Consider the following 24,089-nt stretch of genomic DNA (forward strand, 5'->3'; position numbering starts at 1 on the left):
CAAGATAGATAAAGTATACATACACTTGGTCCTGGGCAGAGAAAACCACAATGTTTGGAATAATGTTCTTTGGTATTAACTTTTCAACATGTACAAATGTGAAAATTTCAGACACATAAGCATATGATAGCTAAATGTTGCATTTTTGATACTGTTAAAATTAATCCACATTAATTTCAGGTCCATGTGTCAAAATGCTAATAAAATGAGAAATAAATGGCAAGTACAAAGCAGACTGGGCACAGCAGCTGTACCTTGAGGACACTGACCTGCCTGGTGGAACTGTGGGCTTGGATCCGGATCAAGGGAGTAGTTCAGTGCAGAATGCTGTGGTGAAGCCCACGGAGAGACACCATTGATTCGGGAATCGGATTCAGGCTGAAATCACATGCAGAGGTTAAAGCAGAGAAAGGATTAGAATAATCAGGATAGAAAACAGCTCCTTTTCGGCTTTCCTTCCTACACCATGGATAATTAAACCCATAGAGTTCTTGACCTTCAGGAAACGTCAAATACAATCTCAGCATCCTTTGGGTTGGGACATTAGGACTTCTCTTGAATACCAAGTAGTCTTACCCTCCCCATTAGGCACCTTGAAGAGCTCAGTTATACTGCAAGATTTATTGATTGATGTCATTTTCACCTCTTAATTTTTAAAAATTATTTTTATAACAATCAAATGAATTTGGAAACATGCTGCATTCATCTTTCAAAAATTAGCACTAGGCTTCTAAAAGGGTAAATTTATCAAATGTATTGGAGAGGGTGGTGATGAATATGATTTTTGGATTCAGTTGTTTGAGTTCAAGCTCCAACTCTGTCACTCAGAAGTGGTGTAATTCTGGGCAAATGATACAACCTTGTGTGCCACTAATTCTTTATGTACAAAACGGGTGTAGTAGAAATAGTGCCTGTTTCATAGGATTTTGTGACGGGAGTGATCAATGAGTATTTCTAAAGTGATTTGCAGTCTGACAGCTAGCAAACACTTTGTAAATGCGCTCCTGCACAAATCTCTGAAATGGTGATGGATATGTTGACAAGTATATAATCAAATTGGAAAGAGGGATTGATTGTATAGGGAATGCAGAAATTACAAATTTTTAATGTAGATTTTTCATTAAATCTTATTAGTTGAAGTCTGGTAGTTTTGCCTGTTTATACTATCAGAGTTAAATTTTTCATCTACTTCTGGCAGTCATGCTAAATCGTTAAGAAGAGATAAGAGCTCCACTGTCTGGGATACTGAGAGCCATTTAGATATCAGTTATCTCCAAAAACATTACTGTGCAACTCTGAAAGCACGTGAGCCATTAGGCAGCTCTGCCTAATGGGATGGAGGGAGTAGGAGGAGGTAAGGGTGAACACAAGCGCCTTTAGCTCCCCTAAGAGTATCAACAAGCTATGGCAAATAAAGATTTCAGGCACCACTTCCTTCTGCAGTGAATCTATGTATGCACTACGTCATTAATACTAACACTTCATATGCTAAGCAAGGGACTACAAAAGAAAACTCACCCCTTATTCAGGCACCATTCACAACTTCAAATTCACTGTGTTAGCAATGTAATTTTTCCAATGTATCACTGATATAAGAAACATTCTGAGGTCTGAAAGCCAGGTCCTTGGCACGGGGCATGGTGGGGGGCAGGGTGGAGGGTAACTGGTGGGTCAGGGAGGAGGTGGGGAAAGGACACGGGAAGGTGAATATGGTGCAAATACTGTGTACACATGTATGTAAATGGTAAAGTGATACCTGTTGAAACTATTCGGGGATTGGGGGGAGGGGGATAAAGGAAAATGGTGGAGGGGGTGAATTCAAATATGATATATTGTAAGAACATTTGTAAATGCCACAAGTACCTCTACCCTGCACAACAACAATTAAAAAAAAAAAAAAAAAAAAAACCAGTTCTTGAGTCACTCTTGGGGAACTATCATTTTTCTAACGATGCAGAATTTGGAAGCCCTGAAGCAAGCCTTCCACAAAGCAGTGTCACACAAATTCTTGAAACAATGATAAATACAGAGAAAAGTTCATTCAGGTAATGAAGAAATTATAATGTTTTGAACAATTCTGAAAAGTTAAAAAAGACGCTGACAGCAACTGTGACAAGATGATTTTTTTAAACTGGAGCAAAGCACTGGACAGAAAGTTGTTTCTGCTTTGATTCAGCAAATCATTTCTGGAAAAAGGCAGTGCTGTAACATTGCAAGGGCTCCACACTGCACAGGCTGAAGAAAAAGGCAAGCAATGACACGAGTGTGGACATTATGGATTCTTTAAGTGAGCAGTTCCTGGCCCTTTTGCTGGGATTCTACCCTATATACACCTGCTATAAAGGCTTCTTCATTGCAGTTTTGTGCTGTGATTCTATACGTTCGGGCTAAATACTTACTCTACGGTTGTGTCTTCATACACCATACTCTCTTACTGTGGTCTTTAAAAAGACTGCAGCCTCAGAAAGGCAGGAACTGAGCCTGATGCTTATTTATAAACCAAAGAACAGTGTTTCTCAAAACTGTAAGACCTTACCCACTGATGAAATATAAATTCAATTTTGTAGAGTCTGATCAGCATTAAGAGAGAAAAGTAAGAGAAAAGAAAAAAGAAGGGAATAAGAAAGGAAGGAAGAAGAGAAAGAAGAAAGGAAAGAAAAGAAGGGATTCAGGGGGAAGGGACGGAGTGAGAGGAAGAGGGAAAAAAGTAGAAAACAAGAGATGCATTTTGCTACTAAGGTAAGTGCTATTTAGCATTCATCATACACATCTGTTTTCATCACAATGTAAATTTTATTTCCTATTGTCAAGAGAGTTAACAGGCAAATGCCAAAAAACATGTTAGGAAATAACAGTAGCAAATTAATACTCATCTGTTAATTTTATGAAAATAGGAAACAGTGACTTTGGAGTGTCCTGTTTCTGGTTCACTGGAAGAAGCAGGAAGTTGTATGTCATAGGATCTTTTCTATCCAATTATTCTGAGTGGAGATAGATTTCAGTGCTAAAGTAGAATGAGAAAGTCCACTGTTGATAGGGAAACAGATTTTTTTGTGCCAATGAGGATGTAATACATCCATGGAAAAAGGGACTTCTAAGTCAGTCAAATTAACTGTGGAAGTGAAAGACTGAAGGTGGACTGGTGGACTTTTACTGACACAGGCCCAAGCCTCTGGGAGGTGTGATGGCAGCCTACCTGTTCCAGCAGCTGTCGAAGGCGGTGCAGCTGTGACTCCAGTTGTTTATTGTGATCTTCTAAAATCTGCATCCTTGCCTCCAGCCGACCTTTGTGCTGCCGAAGGAGTTTTGCTTCTGCTATGAGTTCTGAATCCTCAGACGAGTGATGAGGAGATACCACTGAGTCTGGAGGTGAAGCGACTGGGAGCCCTCTTCTCAGATGTTGCTCCTTCAGTTGCTCATACTCCATCTGCAAATTTCTAATACAGAAAGGGAAAAATGGAATCACTGTTGTGGGCACTGTCTTCTCTCCCAAACTGTCTTATGAGCTCTAAATTTAGCTTTTGCTAATATTTCCTCTTACGTAAAAACACATGCTAACAGTAAGAGGAGCAAGCAGGAAGAAATCTGTGACTTCCGGCAAGAATGCTAATAGGTATCATTAACGAACCCACATATTGCTGGGCCTGCAGCTCACATCTCAGCATCTAATGTCCTCTAAAACATTAACTCCACTGTGATATCTTAGGTAGGAAAAGAGGATAGGGAAGGGCCACGTGGACCTTCACATGGGACCAAGGGTGACATATTTCCTTCTTTCAGGTCTAGCATACCTCTGTTCTTCCTCCAAGTCAGCAATGATGCGTTCCAGTTCTCCTCGTTCTTCCCTTTCCACAGACTTCAGGATCTGAGCTGGACTCTGAGGCTGGCTCACAGGGGACTCCCCACCGAGTGTCTGGCAGTACTGTTGGATAAGGGCATGTTCGTCCTCCCTAGTGAGACAAAGGCGGTGGACACAGAGGTTCATGTCTAGACCGTGAGGGCTCTGGACACAGCTCAGTGTCTCTGTGACCTCCCTTTTAAAACTCCAGCAAGATACTCATCCAACAGTGCATGTGTTTGATGTATACCAACATTTTACGCATGTTGTAGTCTACCAGCTATTTCTTACCAACCTCAGAAGACACATTTTATGCAGCAGAGGGAGCAAATTAAAGCACAGCAGTTAATATAAATAAGGCTAATTAGTTAATATAAGGCTTAAATAGTTAATATAAAGCAAGTAATATAAAAGACATTATAGGCAAAAATCACTCATTGAATACCTAAAGAGTAGATTTAAAGACCACTGAGCAAAAATATGCTGACCTCTTTGTCTTTAGCACTTGGCTGTAAACAAAGTTGAAATGTTTTACAATTCACGGGATGGGGTTTATAATACTTACATTCTTTTATTTAAATAACTCAGCACAAATGTAATTGAAGATATTTCAAAATATCTATAGGTATTTTACTTGATATCGTGAGAGGGTAATTTTTAGGATCTGTCATTCTTCATTAAAACATTAACTACAACTAATTCACCACAGTGCTCCCACTCATTAACTACTTGTCTAATGAACTAGTCATATCCATAATGGGATTAAGAACTGACCAAAGCAGAAGCATCATGAAGTACACAAAGTAGATGTGTTTATGAGGAGGAAATGTTTTTCAGTGGGCAGATCCCATCAGCTCCCATGTAAATGTGCAAATGCCGATTTCCTGACTGAAGCTAGTGCAGAGTATTGTTGCAGATTGTATGTGGCCTCTTTTAATGGCACCTGCTACACAGTCCTGGAATCCATGTATGTATAGGATAGGACTTTAGGAAAATGTTAGGGTGAACAAAGGGGAAGCCATGTTAGGATTGGACTCCCTCCCCCTGCAGACAGCTTACTGGAACACTACCCTTTACTGGAAGGATCACATCCAGCCTCACGGGAATGACAAACTTTCATCTCTCCAGGGGGTCTAGCGCTGTAAGCAACCTATGTAACTAGTTACCACTTATCTATTCTAGCTTCCCCTAGCAATCGCTAACTTTGGAAAAATTTTCCCGCCTGCAAAACTTCCCTTCCAGACCCCTGCCCTGTATCTACTCCTAGCCTATAAGTGACAGTGGTGTTCTCCCCTCCACAGGGTTTCTTCCCAAATAAACCATGTGCTGGTGTTTGAATCATCCCGCCTATCCATTCCACGCCTCTTTCAGTCTAACAGAAAACACCATGCAAGTTATGTAGCTATCAGAATATAAAATGAAGCCATCCCATGACTGAACCCTTCTATGCGAGCAATGTGGCTACGTATCTCATCTCTCTGAGGAATCTCATCTGTTCTCTGAGGCCAGAGTGTGTCCTGAGGCAGCCAACAATATCCTGGACTTCCCTCTGTTTCACTTGGGCCTTAAAACTGCCTGTGCTCTTGAGCTGATTAGTCCTGCCTGATACTGGGCAAGAGCTCTGACTCTAGTGAGTGTGATGTGAAAATCCAGCTCTGATTAATCACAGTTTACTCTGACAAAGAGGGAATTAAAATTACATGGACGATCTAGTGAGTTCTTAGAAAAGGTGTGTCCTAAACACTGAGATCAGACAAAGGAGATGAAGTCAAGAAGGAAAATGAGTGCTACGCTTGCCATTCTGCCACAGCAGAGGTTCCAAGGAGCCTCTTCTGACTAATGCTGCTTCCTTCCTTCCTTTTGTTCCCCCAAATATACATATATGTATACATACATAGCTATCGATATGTGTTTGTACATATATGTGTATGTGTATATATATATAAATTTTTTTTAAAAGCCATACACTTTGGTTAAGACCACAATATAAACTTAGATTACTAACCTTGCCTTTCTCCTTCTATCAAATAGGTTTTAAAAGTGGGGGTGGGATGAGCCTATCACAACAAAGTTAAAAACTGCAAATAAGGCACATGGTGGGATAAGGGGTGAAGTCAGCCACAGCACCTTCCTTTGATTTCTTTTCCTGAAAATAAGAAATGTAGCACCCCTGGGAAGTAAAGGAAGGAGGCTCTATCAGAATCCCTGCTTGCTCTGTGGTTTAAGGCGTGAGAAGAGCAGAAATGGGCACAGAACCACTGCAGACAAGCAGCATTTGCGAGCAGATCCGTACAGAAATCTGGCAGGGAATATGGAGGAAGTAAGCAGCCTAAACCTAACTGTTATGAAGGTAAGCTATGAGACTAATCCACCAACACCACTGGGGCACCACTAGCTGCAATGGATCCAAGTACTGCTCCAAGGCAAATCTCTCACTTCATGTGCAGAGAGAGGCAGTGAGACAGGATAACAAGTACAAGACTACCATGGGAACAGGACAAATGGATGAGATATGAAGTTACAGTGCACACAGAAGAAAAGTAACTGCAAACTAAGAATACAGCACATTTTGCAAATATTTCTCAGGCTAAAAGAGATCTGAGCATAGAAACTAAAAAGAAAGACTATCAAAGAAAAAGAAAGGAAAAAGCATCATGAGCAACAAAAGAAAATAGTAAGTCATCTACAGGGATGAAAAGATTTAGCCTCTTACTGCCCACAATATCATTTGCTCAAAAACAATGGGGCAATGTCCAGAGTTCTAACCCAGTCGTTCTTACAAGCAGCCAGATCACTCATTTGTACAGGCAAACTGCTTCGTGCACATGGCAAAAGAAAGAATGAGCAAGGTCAATGCAAAATAGGACAGAACTAGATGGAAACCTTAGATGTTGTAATAAATAAGAGGTAAGATGACTCTCACAGTGATTCAACAATCGTTAGATGACACATAGCAGCAGTATACCTAAAGAAAATTGTAAAAACTCAAAGTTTTTTTTTTAAGAAGTAATATAAGAACCTCATGAATCAGAAGAAAACTTAAACCCCAAAACTTCCTGGTTGATCTCCTGGCCACGATTTGACCATATTTTGGCACAGAGCTCCCTGAAATTGTAAAGCACCATTTGAACTTTATGCCCTGAGAACATGTATGCTACTGCCTGGTCCCACGGACTAAATTTAGTGCTCAACATTAACATAAACTAAACTTTTGTTTTAAAGTTTTGGGTACTATGAAATCCTGCTGAAATTAGGTTTGGGATACATTTTGTTGTAAACGTTTATATAAATTCATTTCTTTTGTAACATTCATGGGATTTAGCATATTATTATAATTATTGTCACTAACTCTGCATTCTTTGCTAATGTGTCTGGAAGAGAATTAAGGTTCTTTTTAAACAAAAATAAGAACTTAAGAATAATTTATATGTAACATACAACTTTAGTCTTAAATGTTTGTCACAGATTATTAGACCTAAAATATAAAAACAGACACATCCCAGTTCTTAATTACATATAGTAAAAACCAAAAGCAAGCTCTTTATGCAGATAGTACATGACACACCAGCTTAGGGTTATTAAACATCAATGATGCATCTCACGCTGAAACAGAAGATATTTTTAAAATGTCAGTCTGCATCAAGGGATACCATTAGATGGAGTACAATTATACTCTATTTGCTGCACATACTAAATACTATCTAATTACAAAATTAGTACCTATCAGATGACAAAACAACTATGATTCATTCAATGACCTTTTTAAAAGTAAGCAGCACATAAATAAAAAGAAAAATTTCCTTTCTTTTAAGGGATGTTCTATTCCAGGCTTCAGATTTGCAAATAACCATCTCAGTGCAAACATGTTCAGCCTCCCCTTCTGAGCCTTCCACATAAGAGTGTCACCCAAGGGTAGAAGGCAAGTGGGGTGAGGCATTCTGATGGCTACGGCTTCAGAACCACTGTCCTTGAGTTATGACTTCTGAGCCAGGACTGTCCTGGGTCCTGTCCTTTCCTGAGACATGGTTGTTCAAATCTTCCTTCAATGATACTTAGTATCCTTAAAATTAATGCCCTCTTAAATGGTTCAGAGTCAGATTTTCAGAGAAATGGGGAGCGTGAGGAATTGAGTATAAGTGGGGTTAACAAGCCATGAATGGATGGCAAAGAGAAACTGTTGAAAGACCATTGTGATGTTTCAGTATTTATTGTAGCAATACTTAATTCACTCAGTCAAATCAATAATACTAAATGAAAGGGATTTTTTTTTTGCAGTGTTGGGGATCCAATCCAGATCTTCACGAGCGCTAGACAAGCCCTCTACCACAGAGCCTAAAATGGAAGTGTTTAAAATAAATATTACAACTTAAGAGAGAAAAGTGAGCATTCCAAGCCAAACCACTGGATTAGGTCTAAATTAGGGTTTCAGTGATTCAGGCTCATTAGTAGTTTTCTAGCCCAAGTGGTAGAATTGCTGCATTTTTACAGGATGAGGACCCCAGGATACGTAGCAGTTCACACTGTGAAAGAGCAAAGGAATGCCACTACTGAGATTTACTAACGTATTCATTAAGAAAATATTACAGCTCCAGTAACTCTTTAGTGGTTCATACAGTCTTACACCATCGATGCAGGTTACTCTTACATAGAAGGGAGACCCCAGGTGCTGCCTTTTCCATCACCTTGAGGCCATCAGCATTCCTCCATTCTCAAAGCCAGCAGCATGGCATCTGCCAGTCTCTCTATCTGACCTTTACTTCCACCCTCACACATCCTCACACAGCTTTCCTCCTCGCTTGAAAGACCCTTGTGATTACATAGGGACTCCCTGGATCCTTCAGGATGCTCCTCACATTTCAGTATCTTTACTGTAATCACACTGTCAAAGTCTCTTTTGCCATGTGAATTAATACATTCATAGGTTTCAGGAATGAGAATGGGGACATCTTTGGGGGAGCACTATCATGTTATCACAAATGCCCTCATCATGTTCCCTCTCCTGAAGGAGCTCTTACCTGTCTCCCCTCTAACCTGTGAGATTTAGGAAGACAGTACCTACATCTGCAGACTTACTGTAGTATTGGGTGCATGGCAGTGGTATGCTAATGAATGCTTAACAACAGGTACTCCACAAGAAAAACTGCAAGGGCTTAATTAGTGGTGCTTCCAAGGTCTGTGTTTTAAATACTTTCATCATGGGCAATTTTAAGCTACTAATATCACTGAATGTAGAGCTGGGAAGGTACTCAGTTGCATATCACCTGACAGATAGAATACATTAGTGCTAAATTTTAAAATAGTGTTTGCTCTAGTTTGAAGATAGGATTTACTAAATTTGGGCATTTCATGTACTCTGTTCACACAGCAAGATAAATACATTTTAAAGATGTAAGACGTGGGTCTCTATTATTTTTAATTTCAAATAATTCTTCAGCTATTGTCAATCTTGGTAGGAATTACATTGATTTCAAAGATATTTAAGACATTTAACCCCTTTATATAAAACACATAATAGGAGGTAAAATATGAAACAAGCATTATGAACACACTATTATCTTAATTTGGGAACTATTTCAGATTCACAGTGCCTGAGTAATAAGAAGAACAGCAGCAGCATACAAAAAATTACTATGTTATTGTCAAGTATTGATACTAATCTTTTGCATTTAAAACTAAAAAACCTCCTGAGTGCTTTTATTTATAAGTTTAATGACAAACAAACTTTAAACAATATTGAAAGGAAGACATTGTGTGTCAGAGTGTGGAAGTTGTTTCTACTTGGCTTTCTGCATCATCTCTGCTAGTGGAAACACCCATGCATTATGGTTCTCCAACTTCTTTATCTTACAGCTTCCTACCAGATCCAAACCACAATGAACCTACAAGTGACATGAACCTCAGCCTTTTACGCATCACGTCAGAATTAATGTGAATCACGAGGCCAACAAAGGTTCCAAAGGAAAGGTGACATACAAAGAGTGGGGGCATCAGAGAGAAATTACTTGCCAAGAATGTCCCAAAAGCAAGTCGAATACACACAAATGAGGAAATCAAACATAAACCATTTGGCTAGAAAGCTTATAAAAAGGTATTCTAAAGTCAATGAGGCTTTTTCTAGTTCCTGACAAAATATTGGCAAGGAGTTACTTTATAATGAAGGCTGGGAAGTATGTTCAAGCATGTGCAGGCAAGCAGAAGAAAGAGGACTTTGCAAAAATGGCACATATCCCGAGGAATTAAACTTACAAAATTAATAAGAAACGTCAATATTATGTGATTATAAATACAACGGCCTGATTATCCTGAAGCAGTTTAGTTAAGCAATGTGGGTTTTTTTTTTCCATTAATAAACATATCCAGTTTATGCTCTCATGGCCTGAAAGCATAAAATCTGGGTAGACATTTTTGGAACCCACACTTATTGATTTTGACTAGAATCAAAATTCAGAGACACAGCCAAGGATGATTATTTCTGACAGCCATAATACAAGAACCAGTTTTCCCAGGGAGTGCTAATTTCACGATTTACTTACACACTTCCTGTGGTAGAGCTGCTATCAGTGAGGAAAGACCCATTAGTTCTTTCCATCTGAGCCAGTCTGAAAAAATGAAAATAAGGAGGTGAGGTAATATGGCTGCACAGAACATGGTCAACCGAAAACACATCTGTAGTAATTTGTGAAGTCAGAGTTCTGACAAAACAGAGAGGGGTCCTAATCTCCTACCATGATTGCAAAATTAAAACAACCTCTAATGTGGTTGTTTCTACCACCACTACCTCAAGACCTGTGGATCTTTATCTGAAACTATGTTATCTCCAAATTTACCGAATCTCCTAATGAGCTCCCAGGCCCTCCAGCCAGCATTCTACTCTGAAGTGAAGGTTACCCGCTCTTACAAATCCCATTATGTTCCTCTCATGTCTGAAGACTCTCCATGACTTCTCATTACCTAAGGACATGACCCAACTCCTTGGCAACTGGGCCCTTCATTACCAGACTGCAGTTCTGCCCCTCAGTGCTCTCTCAACTCCCTTACCCTTCTCTTCCTGCAGGTCAGTGAACAAGCCACAGTTCTTTCCCAGCAAAATGCTTTGGAGCATGTTTTTTCCATTAGCTCAAGCATGCCATCCTCCAAAAATCCTACCTAGTTTTGATTCGGCTCAAATGTTACTATTTTTATGATGCTTAAAACTAGCATTTTTAGGCCTAACTGGGTACTAGGACCATAACTGCTCACGTTACTAAAGTTTGTGCACAGCTTTAAGAGAGACATGTTTTATATTGTTTAGGGATTCTAAAGCAAACCCCTATAATAAAACATTAGCATAAATTTAATTACACTTTACAGCATCTCCTGAGAATACTTTCAATCCCTGCTTTCACTCACTGAAACCGGGTTACATTATCTAAATTCTGCTTGCACAATGTTTGGATTCTCATGAGCTTGGTAACCCATAGCCTACTGAGATTTATTCTTCACAGAATAAAAAGCAGGTGTTTGGTAAAGTGCAAAATGAAACATGAAAAGACGAAAGCCCAAATTCCAAATATAATGGAATCACAACTCCTGCAAACTGCATTCTTCAAAATCAAGGTATGTGAATAGTATCAGTTAATTCAGAAATAGATTTATTCTGGGTGGCAGTGTGGTGCTGCAAAGTGTCTTACCGGGTGGCATACTGCTCTATTCTTGAGTGGGTGTCATCGTGGAACAGCTGAGGAGACTGTGAGGGGCTGCAAAGTAAAAAAATAAAATAAAAGCAACAGTATTATGCCCAGATATTGACAGATGTTACCAGTAGGAATGTTAGTTTAGTTAAATAATGAATTTGACATGCAAACAAGACACCTGGATTGTTACCCAGGATGCAGAAAAAGAGTTTAGTAATTACCCCATGCTAATACACCTGTTCAGAACATCCCTCCACTGCACGTGGGCTGTGAATACTCACTCATAGTGCTCTGGCCACATACTGATGAGTGTGATAGGACTGTAGAGAGGGGAGAGGGAGACAAAAGTCACAGAACAAACATTTAGAGCAATTGCAGACAAAAGCAGATGGGGGTGGGGAGGGAGTGGTTGGTGCTCTTAGTTGTCTTCCAATCATATTTGGCTGCCCTGACCTTCGCTATGGGGAAATAAAAAGTAATACAACTCACAGTTTAGAGAAAATGCTGTGTATTTAAGTATCTACAGGGATTTTTTAGGGTATTTGTTACAGGATAGCAAACACATTTTAGAACAGTCTTATTGTGAAAAAAAAAAAGCAGACTATTTTAAAATAGCTCAAAATTATAGGTTAATTTTAAAGATAACATTCTAGAATATCCTAAGGGGAGATGAAATCATATTTTTGTTTTTCTTGGAGAAAAAAATCAGAAAACTAAAGTTATATATATATCACTAGATTATATATATTAATGACGGGGCTGAAGTAAAATCAGATTTTCCTTCCAATTTGAAGTGTAAAAATTCAAACCCTGAGGTATACAAAGTAGCTCAACTTCACAGATAAATTAAAAAAGGTGTAATCTACATGCTTTCCTGTATATCCTGCCAGAAGTGCCACAGCATCAATTCACTGAAAGCAACTTCTCTAGAGCAGGTATACTTTCCTCATACACAATTTTACCCACAAGTTCAATCTTGGAAACTGATGCCTGAAAAATGTGTTCCACTTGAATCAGGGGCTTAGGTCTGAGGCTGGATCACTGAGTATCACTCTCAGCCCAGGGGGCAGTCCCAAACTCTCACACCTCCTAAGTCTCCTCTAAGGGCCATTGAAAACAACCGATCCTAATTAAGGCTAATTCAAACCCTAACTTTTTGGGGGGGTGAGGTGGGAGACATTGATGAACGTAGAAATGTAAAGGTACACAGAAAATTAGTTCTGTATTTAATTAATAAAATAAAGACTCCTGTAAAAGCTAATGCTGATTGAAGCAAATTGCTTCTTGTTCTATCATATGTACACACTTAAGCAAAAGTTTCTGATCTCATTATCTCCTTCTGTGAAGCACACGTGGATGTGTGCACCGCCAAGACTGGAAAAAGAAGGGAAGTCATCTTACTGCCCTTCAGACCAGCTTTCAAAAATGGACATTTAGTCACTGTGCTTGTCAGACTATCTCTTCTGTAAGCAGACTTAATTACCTATGTGTAAAACAGACACATGGGCGACAGAACAACACAGTCCTGTTCAATACCCTTTTCTCATCACTACTTTTCATTAACCCTGAAATGGAGGTGCTAAGTGTCAGGTGACAGATTCTAAATACAGCAGCTGCTAAGATGGGGTTTTCTCCTCAAATTCAAGTGTACTGTAACATCTCACATGAGCTTTAAACAGAAGAAAAATGTGTATTTTTACTTTTAAATCGTAACAGACCTTGGAAAAGCTTTGTGAAACTGCTTGACTGAGTCTTGTGATATTAATTTAGTTAGCACAAAAGTGATTCATGAACTCAGATAAAAATGAAGGGGCAGAAAACTGAAACAAAAGTTTCTTGAAAAAAGTTTATTTTTATGAAAAATTTCAAAAAACAGAAAAAAGTCACACTTTAGGCTTCATTGACTTCAAAGCATTCTGGTTTGCAGGAAAAAAATTAAATGATAAGTTTTTTATTTACTTTTTAAGGAATAAAAACAATGCACTGCATAGTTAGAACCTATGATTGAAGGGGGTTAAAAATAAGACCTGGGCTAGGGGTGAAGCCCAGCAGTACAGCACTTGCCTAGCAGGAGTGAGGCCCTGGGTTCCAACCCCAGCACAAATAATTAAGTAAATAAATACAAGTTATAGATAAATGATAGATAGATGACAGATAGATTAGGTAGGTAGGTAGATAGATAGATTAGGCAAGTAGATAGGTAGATAGATGACAGATTAGGTACGTAGGAAGGTAGAAAGACAGACAAACAGAAAGATAGATAGATGATAGATAGATAAACAGATGATAGATAGATAAAGTACAATATGGGTGTTAGCCTACAGTTCATAATGCAGCCTCTCCATGTTTTCCAGTGTGGTTGGCTGAGCAGGGTTTTCTTATGAATCTCACACAAATATGCAAGGAATGAGATGCTACGAAATATACATATTATGTGAAACATAATCCAAACTTCAAAAATCTTAGTGACGCTTTTAGTGACTTAAATTTCCAGCAGTCTCCTTTTTATCTTTCTGATATTTTTTATTAGAATTTTGTCCTTTTTATCCTTCTTCAATCTACTTGTCCCAAAGAAGACAACTGGGGTTTGAGCTGATCTTTCATGGAAACTCTCAATGGCTCCCTACTCTTCTCAGGATAGACTCTAAATACTCAGCATGAATTCCAATGCCCTTGGTGATCTGGCTTCTGCTTCTCTCACCACTTTCTCTTTCTACCACTATTCTTAGCTCACCACTCTAGCTTCTCAGGTGATCTTACCTCCAGGCTTTTCAAAATACTTCATTTTCCCAGAGACTCTCTTTTTCTCTGAGCATACCAAACACTCAGCAATCAGGTCTCAGCTTAGTTGAACCTCTCCCTCTCAGTCCAAACACCCCTATAATTACACCTACTGAGTTGGTTCTTGCTATAGTAAGATGTTTAAAAAGTCAAGAAACTCACCTATTCCACCTTAACTAATAGCAGAGGCAGGCGTCTACTTTACTTTTTTTTATCATCAGTAATAATCTCTTACAACTCTCAAATTATTATTGCCACTATTTTAGCTTGTCAGGTTTATTTTCAATAATATACTCTGCAATTTTATTCATTAATTTTAGTTTTGAAAAATCTTGCATACATAGTTATAAAATTAAATGGGTAAACTTTATAAAATTACATGAGCAAACCTTACAATTAAATGGATAAAATTAAATGGGCATGTTTATGTCCCCTCTTAGTAATATAATTCTTTTTTCCACATAAATCCCCTTAATGAATGCATGTATGATTACTGGTCAGAGGATAAAACATTACTTTTTGTAAAGATAAGAAGAAAGAAACAAAGAAAATTCTAATCAGTTCCATAAATAACTTCAACACCTTCGTCACTTTACTGGGTTTTCACCAATGTTTTCCTCCTGTAAGTAGGAGAATAAATGAAATCAAACTCTTTCACTACCCACGCACATGAACTGTCATACCAGAGGTTAAGTGACCCTGTTGCAGAAAGGGCTCAACAGAGAAAATGAACTATATGAAATCCAGAGAGCTCCATCTAGGATTTAAAAAAGAATAAAACCTGCGCACTATCTCTAATACCTCATAACTCTTTGTCAGTGGGGATCTTGTAGCTTTCTTTCTTTCTTCCTTTTCTTTCCTCTCCTCTCCTCTCCTCTCTTTTTTAGTTGTTTTTGAAGATAGGGTGTCCCTATGTAGCCCAGACCTCTCTCAAACTCACAATCCCCCTGCGTCAGCCTCCCTAGTGTTGGGTAGCACATGCCACCATTTGCAGCTATGCGCCTTCCTTTCTTTCTCATTTCCCAGTCACTGCAAATGGTGGTAAATTACATTAAATAAGGTGAGCTATTTCCAGCATTATACCTCAAAATATTTGGCATTCTTTTTTGTTAATTTTTACATTAAAAGAGACACCTAAAATAGAATGATTTATACCAATAATTGTTTTGACACTGAAAGGCAAACTATTAAAATGCTAAAAAGAACATAAAAGATATATCTATCTGCATGATTTCTGTGGAGGATGTAGATATCTGAGACACACAATGCCAACAGTTTATCAAAAGAATACAAGGCATATTGCTTAGTTCAAACCTATCAATCAGTTCTTAAATCAGAACACCAAGTGCCAATACTTTGGAGTGTACTCCAAACAGCCACTCCAAAGGTTAATTGGCTCTGACACGAAGAAGTAAAACTTTATCACAGAATGTTCGGCATAAACTGCGTATTAAATACTAACATGAGTAAGAATTGTTAGTATACAACCTTCTGAAGCAGAAGACAAAAGCATGTTCACAAAAGAATAGGTCATCTACCTTTCTTAAATGTATTTGAATAGCTTCCCTTAAACAGAAATCAGATTCATAAAATCTCTTCTAACAGCTACTATAGAAACCATTAAGAAAGCGTGTATCTTAATTGTACACAATTTGCTGTCAACCAATTATCAAAAACGTCAAATTCTCGTGTTCTACACATACATGTGTTATATACACGGACCTGTACATGTGCATGTAAGTCTAGCAAAGCCGCTGGTCTAGAGGGGATTTATGAAAGAAATCAGGCCAAATAATCTATTTCTCTATTCTGACATCTATGAGACATTGACTATCAGAGCACAATGAATTATTAGTGTTTTCTGATGATCTCTCATATGTACAAAATCAATTATGAATTTTCAAGGTTTTGTGGAAGTTTCATGTCACAAAAATTATAGTAAACACACCTTTTGTACTTTTTCCTATTTCCTTCACACTTTGCACTTCAGCTTGGAGCCTTACACTTGGAGCCTCTGTTCTATGACTCATTTGAGAGGGTGTCTTTGTCCTACCAAAACTTTATTGCTCTCTACTGTGAGCCATTGATGACCATTCACTACACGAGTTCATTTTCCCCAGACACAAGCATAAGAAAATGGTCATGGCAGGCCTACTGATGCTGGCATTTTATTGTTGTTACTTGTTTGTTTGTTTTGGCTTTCTGAGACAGGGTCTTGCTATGTCACCCATGCTATGTAACTCAGCCTGGTCTTGAACTCTCATTCCTCCTGCCTCAGCCTTCCAAGTGCTGGGATATATGCACATGTTACCAGGCCCAATTCATCCTGATATTTAAAAAAGTAATTCAAAGATTTAAAATCATACCTATTTTGATCTTGATATATAATTGTTTAGCAACAAAATTACATCCTTAGGTTCTTCTGGCTTTAAAATTGTTGTTTTAAAATGATTTTTTCCTTTTCATTTCAGGCTACAAATTCTTAGTTTTTTCATAGGTTTATAATCCCATAGTGATTTTGTCATCTTAAAACTTCTATTTTTATCAATTCAAAAACATACTTTTAAGAAAATTTGCCTATATCATGTAATACATAAAGCTATTTAATTTTGCTACTTTCATATTTAATAAAAGATAGATAAGAAACATAATATGAAATTTTAGAATGGATTATATATTTAAAGGAAGAGATTAAGTATTATTAATAGATTTATATTTAAAAGATATAAAATGTACTACAAGAAATAATAAAGCACTTCCAAAAGGGAAAAAATGGAAAATTGGTAAGTTAGAAAGCGTGAAATGCCACATTTGATTTAAGTACTTTTAAAAGGAAAAGAGAAAAGAGATGACAAGTTTGGAAACACATTCAAGGTTAGGCCTAGAATTTTGGCTGTGACATTGTCAAGAGTAAATAATAAAAATTCCTAACTGTGAAGACTGATTCCAACTTTAATTTGCCTCATTTAAAATGAAACACTTTACCAAGACACAAATCTTTTTAGTATTAAATAATTTCTCTTTTTTTGTCACTAATATTTAAGAAATGAGACAAGGGCTGGGAGTGGTGGTATGCCACCACTTAGGCGGCCACTTAGGAGGTGGAGGTAGTGGAAACATAGTCTGAGGCCAGACAACAAAATCCAAAGAACCTACCTGAAAAACAAACTAAAAGCAAAAAGAGTGGGGCATGGCTCAAATGGTAGAGTACTTGCCTAGCAAATACAAAGCCCAAATTCAATCTCTTGTAATACCCTAGCCCCCTCCCCAAATAAAAAAGAGACAGTATCAGATATAAGTGGTCACAGAAGACTTAATAGTCAAATCAAACTTACGTCTCTAAGTTGTCACCTTCCAGAACTGTCTGGACAGGCAGGTAGCCAAGCCGAGGATGTTTGGCAAAGTATTTCTTTGACCTGAACTTGTTCTTCAGTACCTTTGTGAAGTCCCGCACATCTTCCCCAGATGTTGTCTATAATGTTGAGAAAATTACAGTTCTCGTTAAAATCAAAGGAGATAACCACACACTAAAATAAGAACAGATGTAAGCTGATGTAATTAAATGCCAACCATTTTAGGTAGTTGCATGCATTTTTTTGGAATAACATCCAGCGTAATGGACACATATGGCAATTGAGACTCATCATTAAATACATCCAGTGATTAGTTTATCATTTTTATTTTCTTTGGAAAATAAACCCGAACTAGTTCATTTCCCCAATATTTCCAAATTTGAGCCAAGAAGGAAAAGTATTTTTAGAAATGTAACTGGTTGATTCTTACCACTAAAACAAATTGCTGTTAAAAATATAGTGATGCTGAAATATTCTGGATATTATATGATTTTTAACCAGGTTGGAAAATTGAGGTTACTGTGTAGTGCATACTGGCCCTCTCCCCACAAGCCAGCACACATTCTAGTCTGGAAGAAAGAGAAAGAAATATGCAAAACAGAAAGTGAAGAGCCACAGTGGGGCTCCAATTTCTTTGTGATTTCCTAACGATGTAGGCATACAATTATTTTGCCAGGACTAAATATTTATAATGGTGATATACAATGTTACTGCTTTCTTAAAGATTTCAAGATGATCAGTTTGAATAATCATTTAGGGTAAGAGGTTCTAAAACTACCCCAAACCCACCTTACTCTATTTCTGTGAACTGTTCTCTAAGCCCCATCTTTTCTACCTTTGTCATTCTAGTGTTTATTTGCAACACAGACACAAACATTAGTCCTTCTGAAGACAGATTTAAATATTTCTATTATCTGTATACAACTGAATTAAGATCTTGATCTTCGGCCTTCTAGTTTGCTGCCCAACCACTCACAGAATAAACCTCACTCCCATCTTTACAAAGAGAGAATTTTTCTTCAGTAAAATAACCTGAGTGATAAATGAATTCATTTACTTTGTTGTCTGCTCCCTATCCCCATTCTCTCTTTTCCCTCATGACAAGCATGCCAAGGACTCATACAAACTTGTTTTGCAAGTAGAAACTTTAAAAAATATAATTATTTTTTAAAATAACTAACTTCTGAGTCAACTATAGTTTGGCTAATTTCTGTCTTCTCCCTTTCCACCTACATATGTTTGCTTCTAGAAACATTAAGGGGAACTTTTGATTCTATTATAGGCATGCAAAGCAGAAAAGAGGTATGAATAACCCCAAGCTAGCTATATGTCTAGTGATTTATAAACTAAAATTCATCAATTTTCATATTATTAAAACAAATATTTCTAGTAAAGACAGCCCATGCTATCATTACACCTTGCCAGCAACATCAAAGCTTTTTCTGAATAACTGAAAATAAACTATAATGATCAGAAGTTATACAGACATAGGTCATCCCAAATGTGACTCAGAGTGCAGGGTAAAAGCTGTTAATGAAAAGAAAAAAAGTTAGTGTAACTGTGGAGGAACAGGGCTGCTATGAAAGATAGTGGTCTGTGGGCAGTAAGACCTTCTCAGACAGAATAGGAGAAATCAGCAGAATAAAGTGAAAGTAAAGAAGGAGACTTTCAGAGAAGAAATACCTGGGACTGGGAATGAAGCCAGAAGGATATATCATCAACACAGGGGACATTCACTGTTTGCAATGGGTACCACACTACAGGTAAGTAATTCCTGGATGTGTTTCTCCTGCGTGTCTTGTAAAGAGGGAAAAGGGAAGAAACTTTCTATAACAGCAATGTAAAGAGAAGACCCTTGTGTAAGGAAAAGCATGTACGACCCATTATTTCTGGGTCTGCTCTTCACACAGTGTTAGGAGAGAAATACTTAATGAGGCAGTGTACGCCAGCCTTTACTTGGGCTGTCTCCATGCCTGGCAATGGCAATGTTTTCATCTTTTAGGCCAGTGGTTTTCAAGTCATATCTAGCCCTGAGTTTGGTGGGTGAGAACAGAGGCCAAGTGGGCAAGGAACCAAGCTCCTCGCCCAGTCTGCCTTTGTTAGGGCAGTGGCATTGTACAATTTGGTGGTTATTAGCATATTCGCACAATCAAAGTGCTATCATCACCACCTAATTAAGGAACAACTGCACCACCCCCAAAAGAAACTCTAAACCCACTACCCACCTCCCAACCTCTATCAAGCATTAATTTCTTTTCTGTCCATATGAATTTGCTTATTCTGGGTATTTCATAGAAATAGATTAATATAATATGTGGTCTTTCATGGCTAGCTTCTTTCACTTAGCATAATATTGTTTGTCTATGCTTATCTATATTTGGATTCATACATAACTCTTGACAAATCACTTAAAATTGCAAGTCTAATTTCACATCATCCATTCTTTAGATAAATATACTTAAGGACATGGAAGAGCAAAGTAAAACTAACCATCAAATTAAAAAAATTGATTCTTCTCTACCCTGCTCCCACCACACACACACACACACACACACCCCATTTCCCAAAAAGTTAAAGAGACTGAAATTAAATTGTTTCTAATAATTTTCATATGTATATATTTTTAAATTAGTGTGTTTTCACACAGAAACAGCACATTTTTATTTCCTCAACAATTTTTTATGTTGAGGGAGAAAACTACCAAAATTTGTAATCTACAGGGCATGAATTCCTTGGTGCTATAAACTTTATGCAATACTAAAAGAAAATGTGAAAGTAGCTCATCCCACAGCAACTAGAGATTACATTCAGGTTAGAAGAATTAAATTCTTTAGTTGGAATAGAGCCAAGAAAATGAATTCAGCCTCCTTTTGTACCAAAATTGTTAAAATATTTATGCACACTTGGTCTAATTTGCTATTTAATGACAATAAATAATAGTTCCCCATTTTATAGTGCTAATGCAATAGTTTGGCTAAAAAAAGAAAGAGAGAAAGAGAAAGTATACCACCCATCAAACATAATGAACAAATCCAATTCAACTCTACCTTACATTAGACATAATACTTTGTTCATCTTTTTTTAAAGCAAGTAACTAACACTATTATAATGGGAAGATGAAACTGACAGGAACACATGACCACACAAAACTATCCACTATATTAAATGGCACATAAATTTCGGTGAAGATTAGGTTTTTGCTTACTGCTGTAAGAGGAGAAGGCAGGGGAGAAGGGTGTACAGATTCCATTAGAGAAATGAGGGAAAGGGAGCACTGGACCTTGAGCCTCTGAATCATTTTCTAACCATGACAGCCTACAAGGAGAGTGTCATCAGGTTTCTTTCTCTCTTTCTTTTTTATCTGTAAAGAAACGAAAACTAAGCCTTCCAAGCACTTCAATCATGTTCAGTAAGCAAGAAGCTCCTCTGGCAAAATGGCCTTTCCATCCTATAAGCACTCTGTCACTTCTAGAAAAATGGAAACATTTTCAGTTTTGAAGAACCCATAGTCCTTGACTAAAAGATCTATTACTACATTCTGAATTCTCCCTTCATTTTAAAGTACTGTGAAGATGCCATGTGGCTGAAATTTTAAAATTTTATGTTGAGATGTCATTTCATAAATTTAAATTGCTTGTATAAGATGTGTCCATTGTAAGAACTATTAGAAAGAATATACAAATAAAGTAGCTAAAGGAAGAAATGAAAACTGCCAGCTGTTCAGCCATCTAGAGACAGACATTTTTAAAGTTTTGGTTATTGGACTGATTTACATTATAATCTTTCTTATTATGAAATAAAACAGAGACTTAGACAGTAAGTGTATGGCTTCATGAATTATTATAAGGTGACACCATCCACGGTCAGGATATGGAGCATGGATGGATGTTCTAGAAGCCCTTTCCATTCACAACAGACTTCTCTGTCCTGTATTAATCATTATCATAATTTTTAAAAACAACAATAACATTTTTATATTTTAAAAAGTTTTATTATTCCAATGTTTATCCATAAATACTGTGGTTTGGTCTTCTTCATTCAAAAAAAATCTGATACAGCTTAACCTACTAACTGTTTTTAACCTACAGATTTCTCATCTGTATCTGCCATTTCTTTAAAATTTATCAGTTGGAAAACACAGACAATTTGCCATACAGAGCATCTGAAGTTTGGATTTTGCACAATGCATGTTGTTGGTGCAATCTGGCTCCCCTCTCCTCTCGTTACCCTGAAATTGGCAGCTGGATCCAGAGAATGCATCAAACTTAGGTTTGATCTTTTGGCAAGAAATTGGTGGTGGATAGGATTGCAGGATTACAGGCACACAATATCTGGCCATCTCTCTTTTGGGATCTCAGTAGGTTTTTGTACCGCATGCCTACCTCCATTCACTGGGGGCTGCAAAATTGTGATATTCTACTAACCAGTTTCTTCATTTATTAGTTGACATAATTTTATAAAGAAACATTTTTACATCTACTATTTAGCTACTCAGTGGGACACTTCATTTATGAAATGTGGGATAATAATTTAATTCTCTTTCCTTTATTGAGCAATTTTCAACATCAAAAACCATCTTCCAAAGACAGCCAATTCCTTTTTGCTTTTAATTATGAACTCATAGATTCTACCATATTGGATGTGTTTCAATTATTGGAATTATTATCATTCCTGAGGCTCAAATGGTCCCATCTTTGGGTAGTAGAAACCTCTTTCATTTGGCTCCTGTTAGCATGGCTCTACTAGTCTTACAGAGTGTTCTTCCTAGCTGCTACTAAAAGATATTCTCGGCTCACGCTTGTCATTTCTAGGCCTTTATAGTGGACAGAGGTGGGAAACATGCATTTAAAGGTGAAATTCCTTCTTCATGAGGTGACACTGACTCATTTGATTTGTACTTCCTATGGCAGGGCTTTGACTTAACCTCTTCTCTATTACACATCCACCTCCTTTGTGCCATAAATAGAATCCCAGTAGCACTAAACAACCGATTTCTTGGTTTGTTTTTTTTTTTCATATTATATAAACATTAGTCTCAGAATACTAACATCAACATGTTTACTGGAAACACTGAAGTATAGATTTACTTTTGCATTCTTCTCCCATTTGTAAAGTAATTACACTGTCAATATTCTCAGATCAGCCTTGTGGACTACACGGGCTCCCTTCAACCCCATTCAATTTGAGCTCTACGGGCAACTAATGCTCTCCACCAGTTGTGCCATATGGCCTCTCTAGTAATTCTGGTTGTCTGAGGCACTTCCTGCAGAGTGCTCATAGGACCTGAGCTTGCACATGTGGTTTTCCTGTGTCCACTACTGGCTACTATACGTTGGTTTTCCTGGATATAAAATCCTGATTCACCTGTTTTTCCTTAAGTTTTTTAAATGTCTCTTCATTTTCTTTTGATATAAAGCAGAGATTTTGAAAAGTCTGATTATTATCTAATTTTCTTTTTCATATGAGTCATGTCTTTTCCTTTGGTTTAAAGGGTTTTTTTCTTTGAAGTTCAGAAAGTTTGGCAGGATGTTTTGGTATTGGTCATTGTCATTATTCTCAGGTATGTGACATACTCTTTCAGTATGTAGCTCTTTTTATTTTTATTTTTTTTTAAAAAGAGATTGAAGTTCTTGAATTTTCACTTTTATCATTTGTTTCCTGCTTTGCCCCCTTTTGAATTCCAGGGCCCCACAGCACTCAACCAACTGAGCCACACTGCCAGCCTTGTGTTTTTGCTTTGTTTTTGAAATGAAGTCTTGTCATCTTTGCCTGGACTGGCCTCTAACTGGAGATTCTCCTGTCTCTGCCTCCTGAGTAGCTGGGATTACAGGCGTGTACTGCCACACCAGGTCTATTTGTTCTGTTTTCTTGCTTCAGGTTTCTCCAGGAACTTCTACTATACATGCATTTTTCCTCCTTTCTTCAATGTTCTCATTTTCTCATGAATCTTTTTTTATTGCTTTCTTTGTTTCATTTTGAATTTTAAAGTTTTCCTCTTATTCAACTTCTATTTCTTTCAGTATATGTATGTGTTGCTTTATTCATTCTTATGTTTTGCCTTAATTTCTGAACTGATGTTTTGCTTTGATTTCTAAATTCTTTCTTGAATTCTGGCACCTCGTTTCTGAGATTTTTTTAGTTTTGTGATGATTTTCTCTCATATCTTATATCACTTTCTTAGGGTTTCACAGCTATTTCTGAAATACATGGTTAATGTTTCAAGTTGTTCAATGAGCATATTTCTGGCATGACTTATTTGTAATAATTTTATTTTGTTCCTTATCTCTTTTTATTATGATTCCTTTATATGAAATTTGATCTTAGTACTATTGTTGCTCAGTTTCTTTTTTGCTAGTAAATAATCTCCCTATATTTCTAGAATGAAGTAGGTTCACGAAAGTTTTCCTAACTTCACAGAGCTCTCTTTCCTTCTGTTTCGGTGTG

At 37.4% G+C, this 24,089-nt stretch overlaps 1 protein-coding gene across 8 annotated transcripts in view; it reads right to left on the bottom strand.

Annotated features, from left to right (window-relative positions):
- Nucleotides 1-24,089, bottom strand: part of Utrn (utrophin) — a 521,188-nt gene that overhangs the window by 11,346 nt on the left and 485,753 nt on the right. For 7 of the 8 annotated variants that reach the window (XM_074072723.1, XM_074072717.1, XM_074072708.1 and 4 more), the window contains 7 exons: nucleotides 17,628-17,764; nucleotides 11,793-11,831; nucleotides 11,509-11,574; nucleotides 10,372-10,437; nucleotides 3,792-3,950; nucleotides 3,197-3,437; nucleotides 270-378 (listed from right to left, as the gene is read on the bottom strand). In XM_074072723.1, coding sequence (XP_073928824.1) covers nucleotides 270-378; nucleotides 3,197-3,437; nucleotides 3,792-3,950; nucleotides 10,372-10,437; nucleotides 11,509-11,574; nucleotides 11,793-11,831; nucleotides 17,628-17,764 — 817 coding nt within the window. The remainder of the gene's footprint in view (nucleotides 1-269; nucleotides 379-3,196; nucleotides 3,438-3,791; nucleotides 3,951-10,371; nucleotides 10,438-11,508; nucleotides 11,575-11,792; nucleotides 11,832-17,627; nucleotides 17,765-24,089) is intronic. The other variant, XM_074072728.1, reaches the window with a different exon arrangement.

The sequence above is a fragment of the Castor canadensis genome, chromosome 1 (assembly GCF_047511655.1).
Source record: "Castor canadensis chromosome 1, mCasCan1.hap1v2, whole genome shotgun sequence".
In the NCBI taxonomy this organism is placed as follows: Eukaryota; Metazoa; Chordata; class Mammalia; order Rodentia; family Castoridae; genus Castor; species Castor canadensis.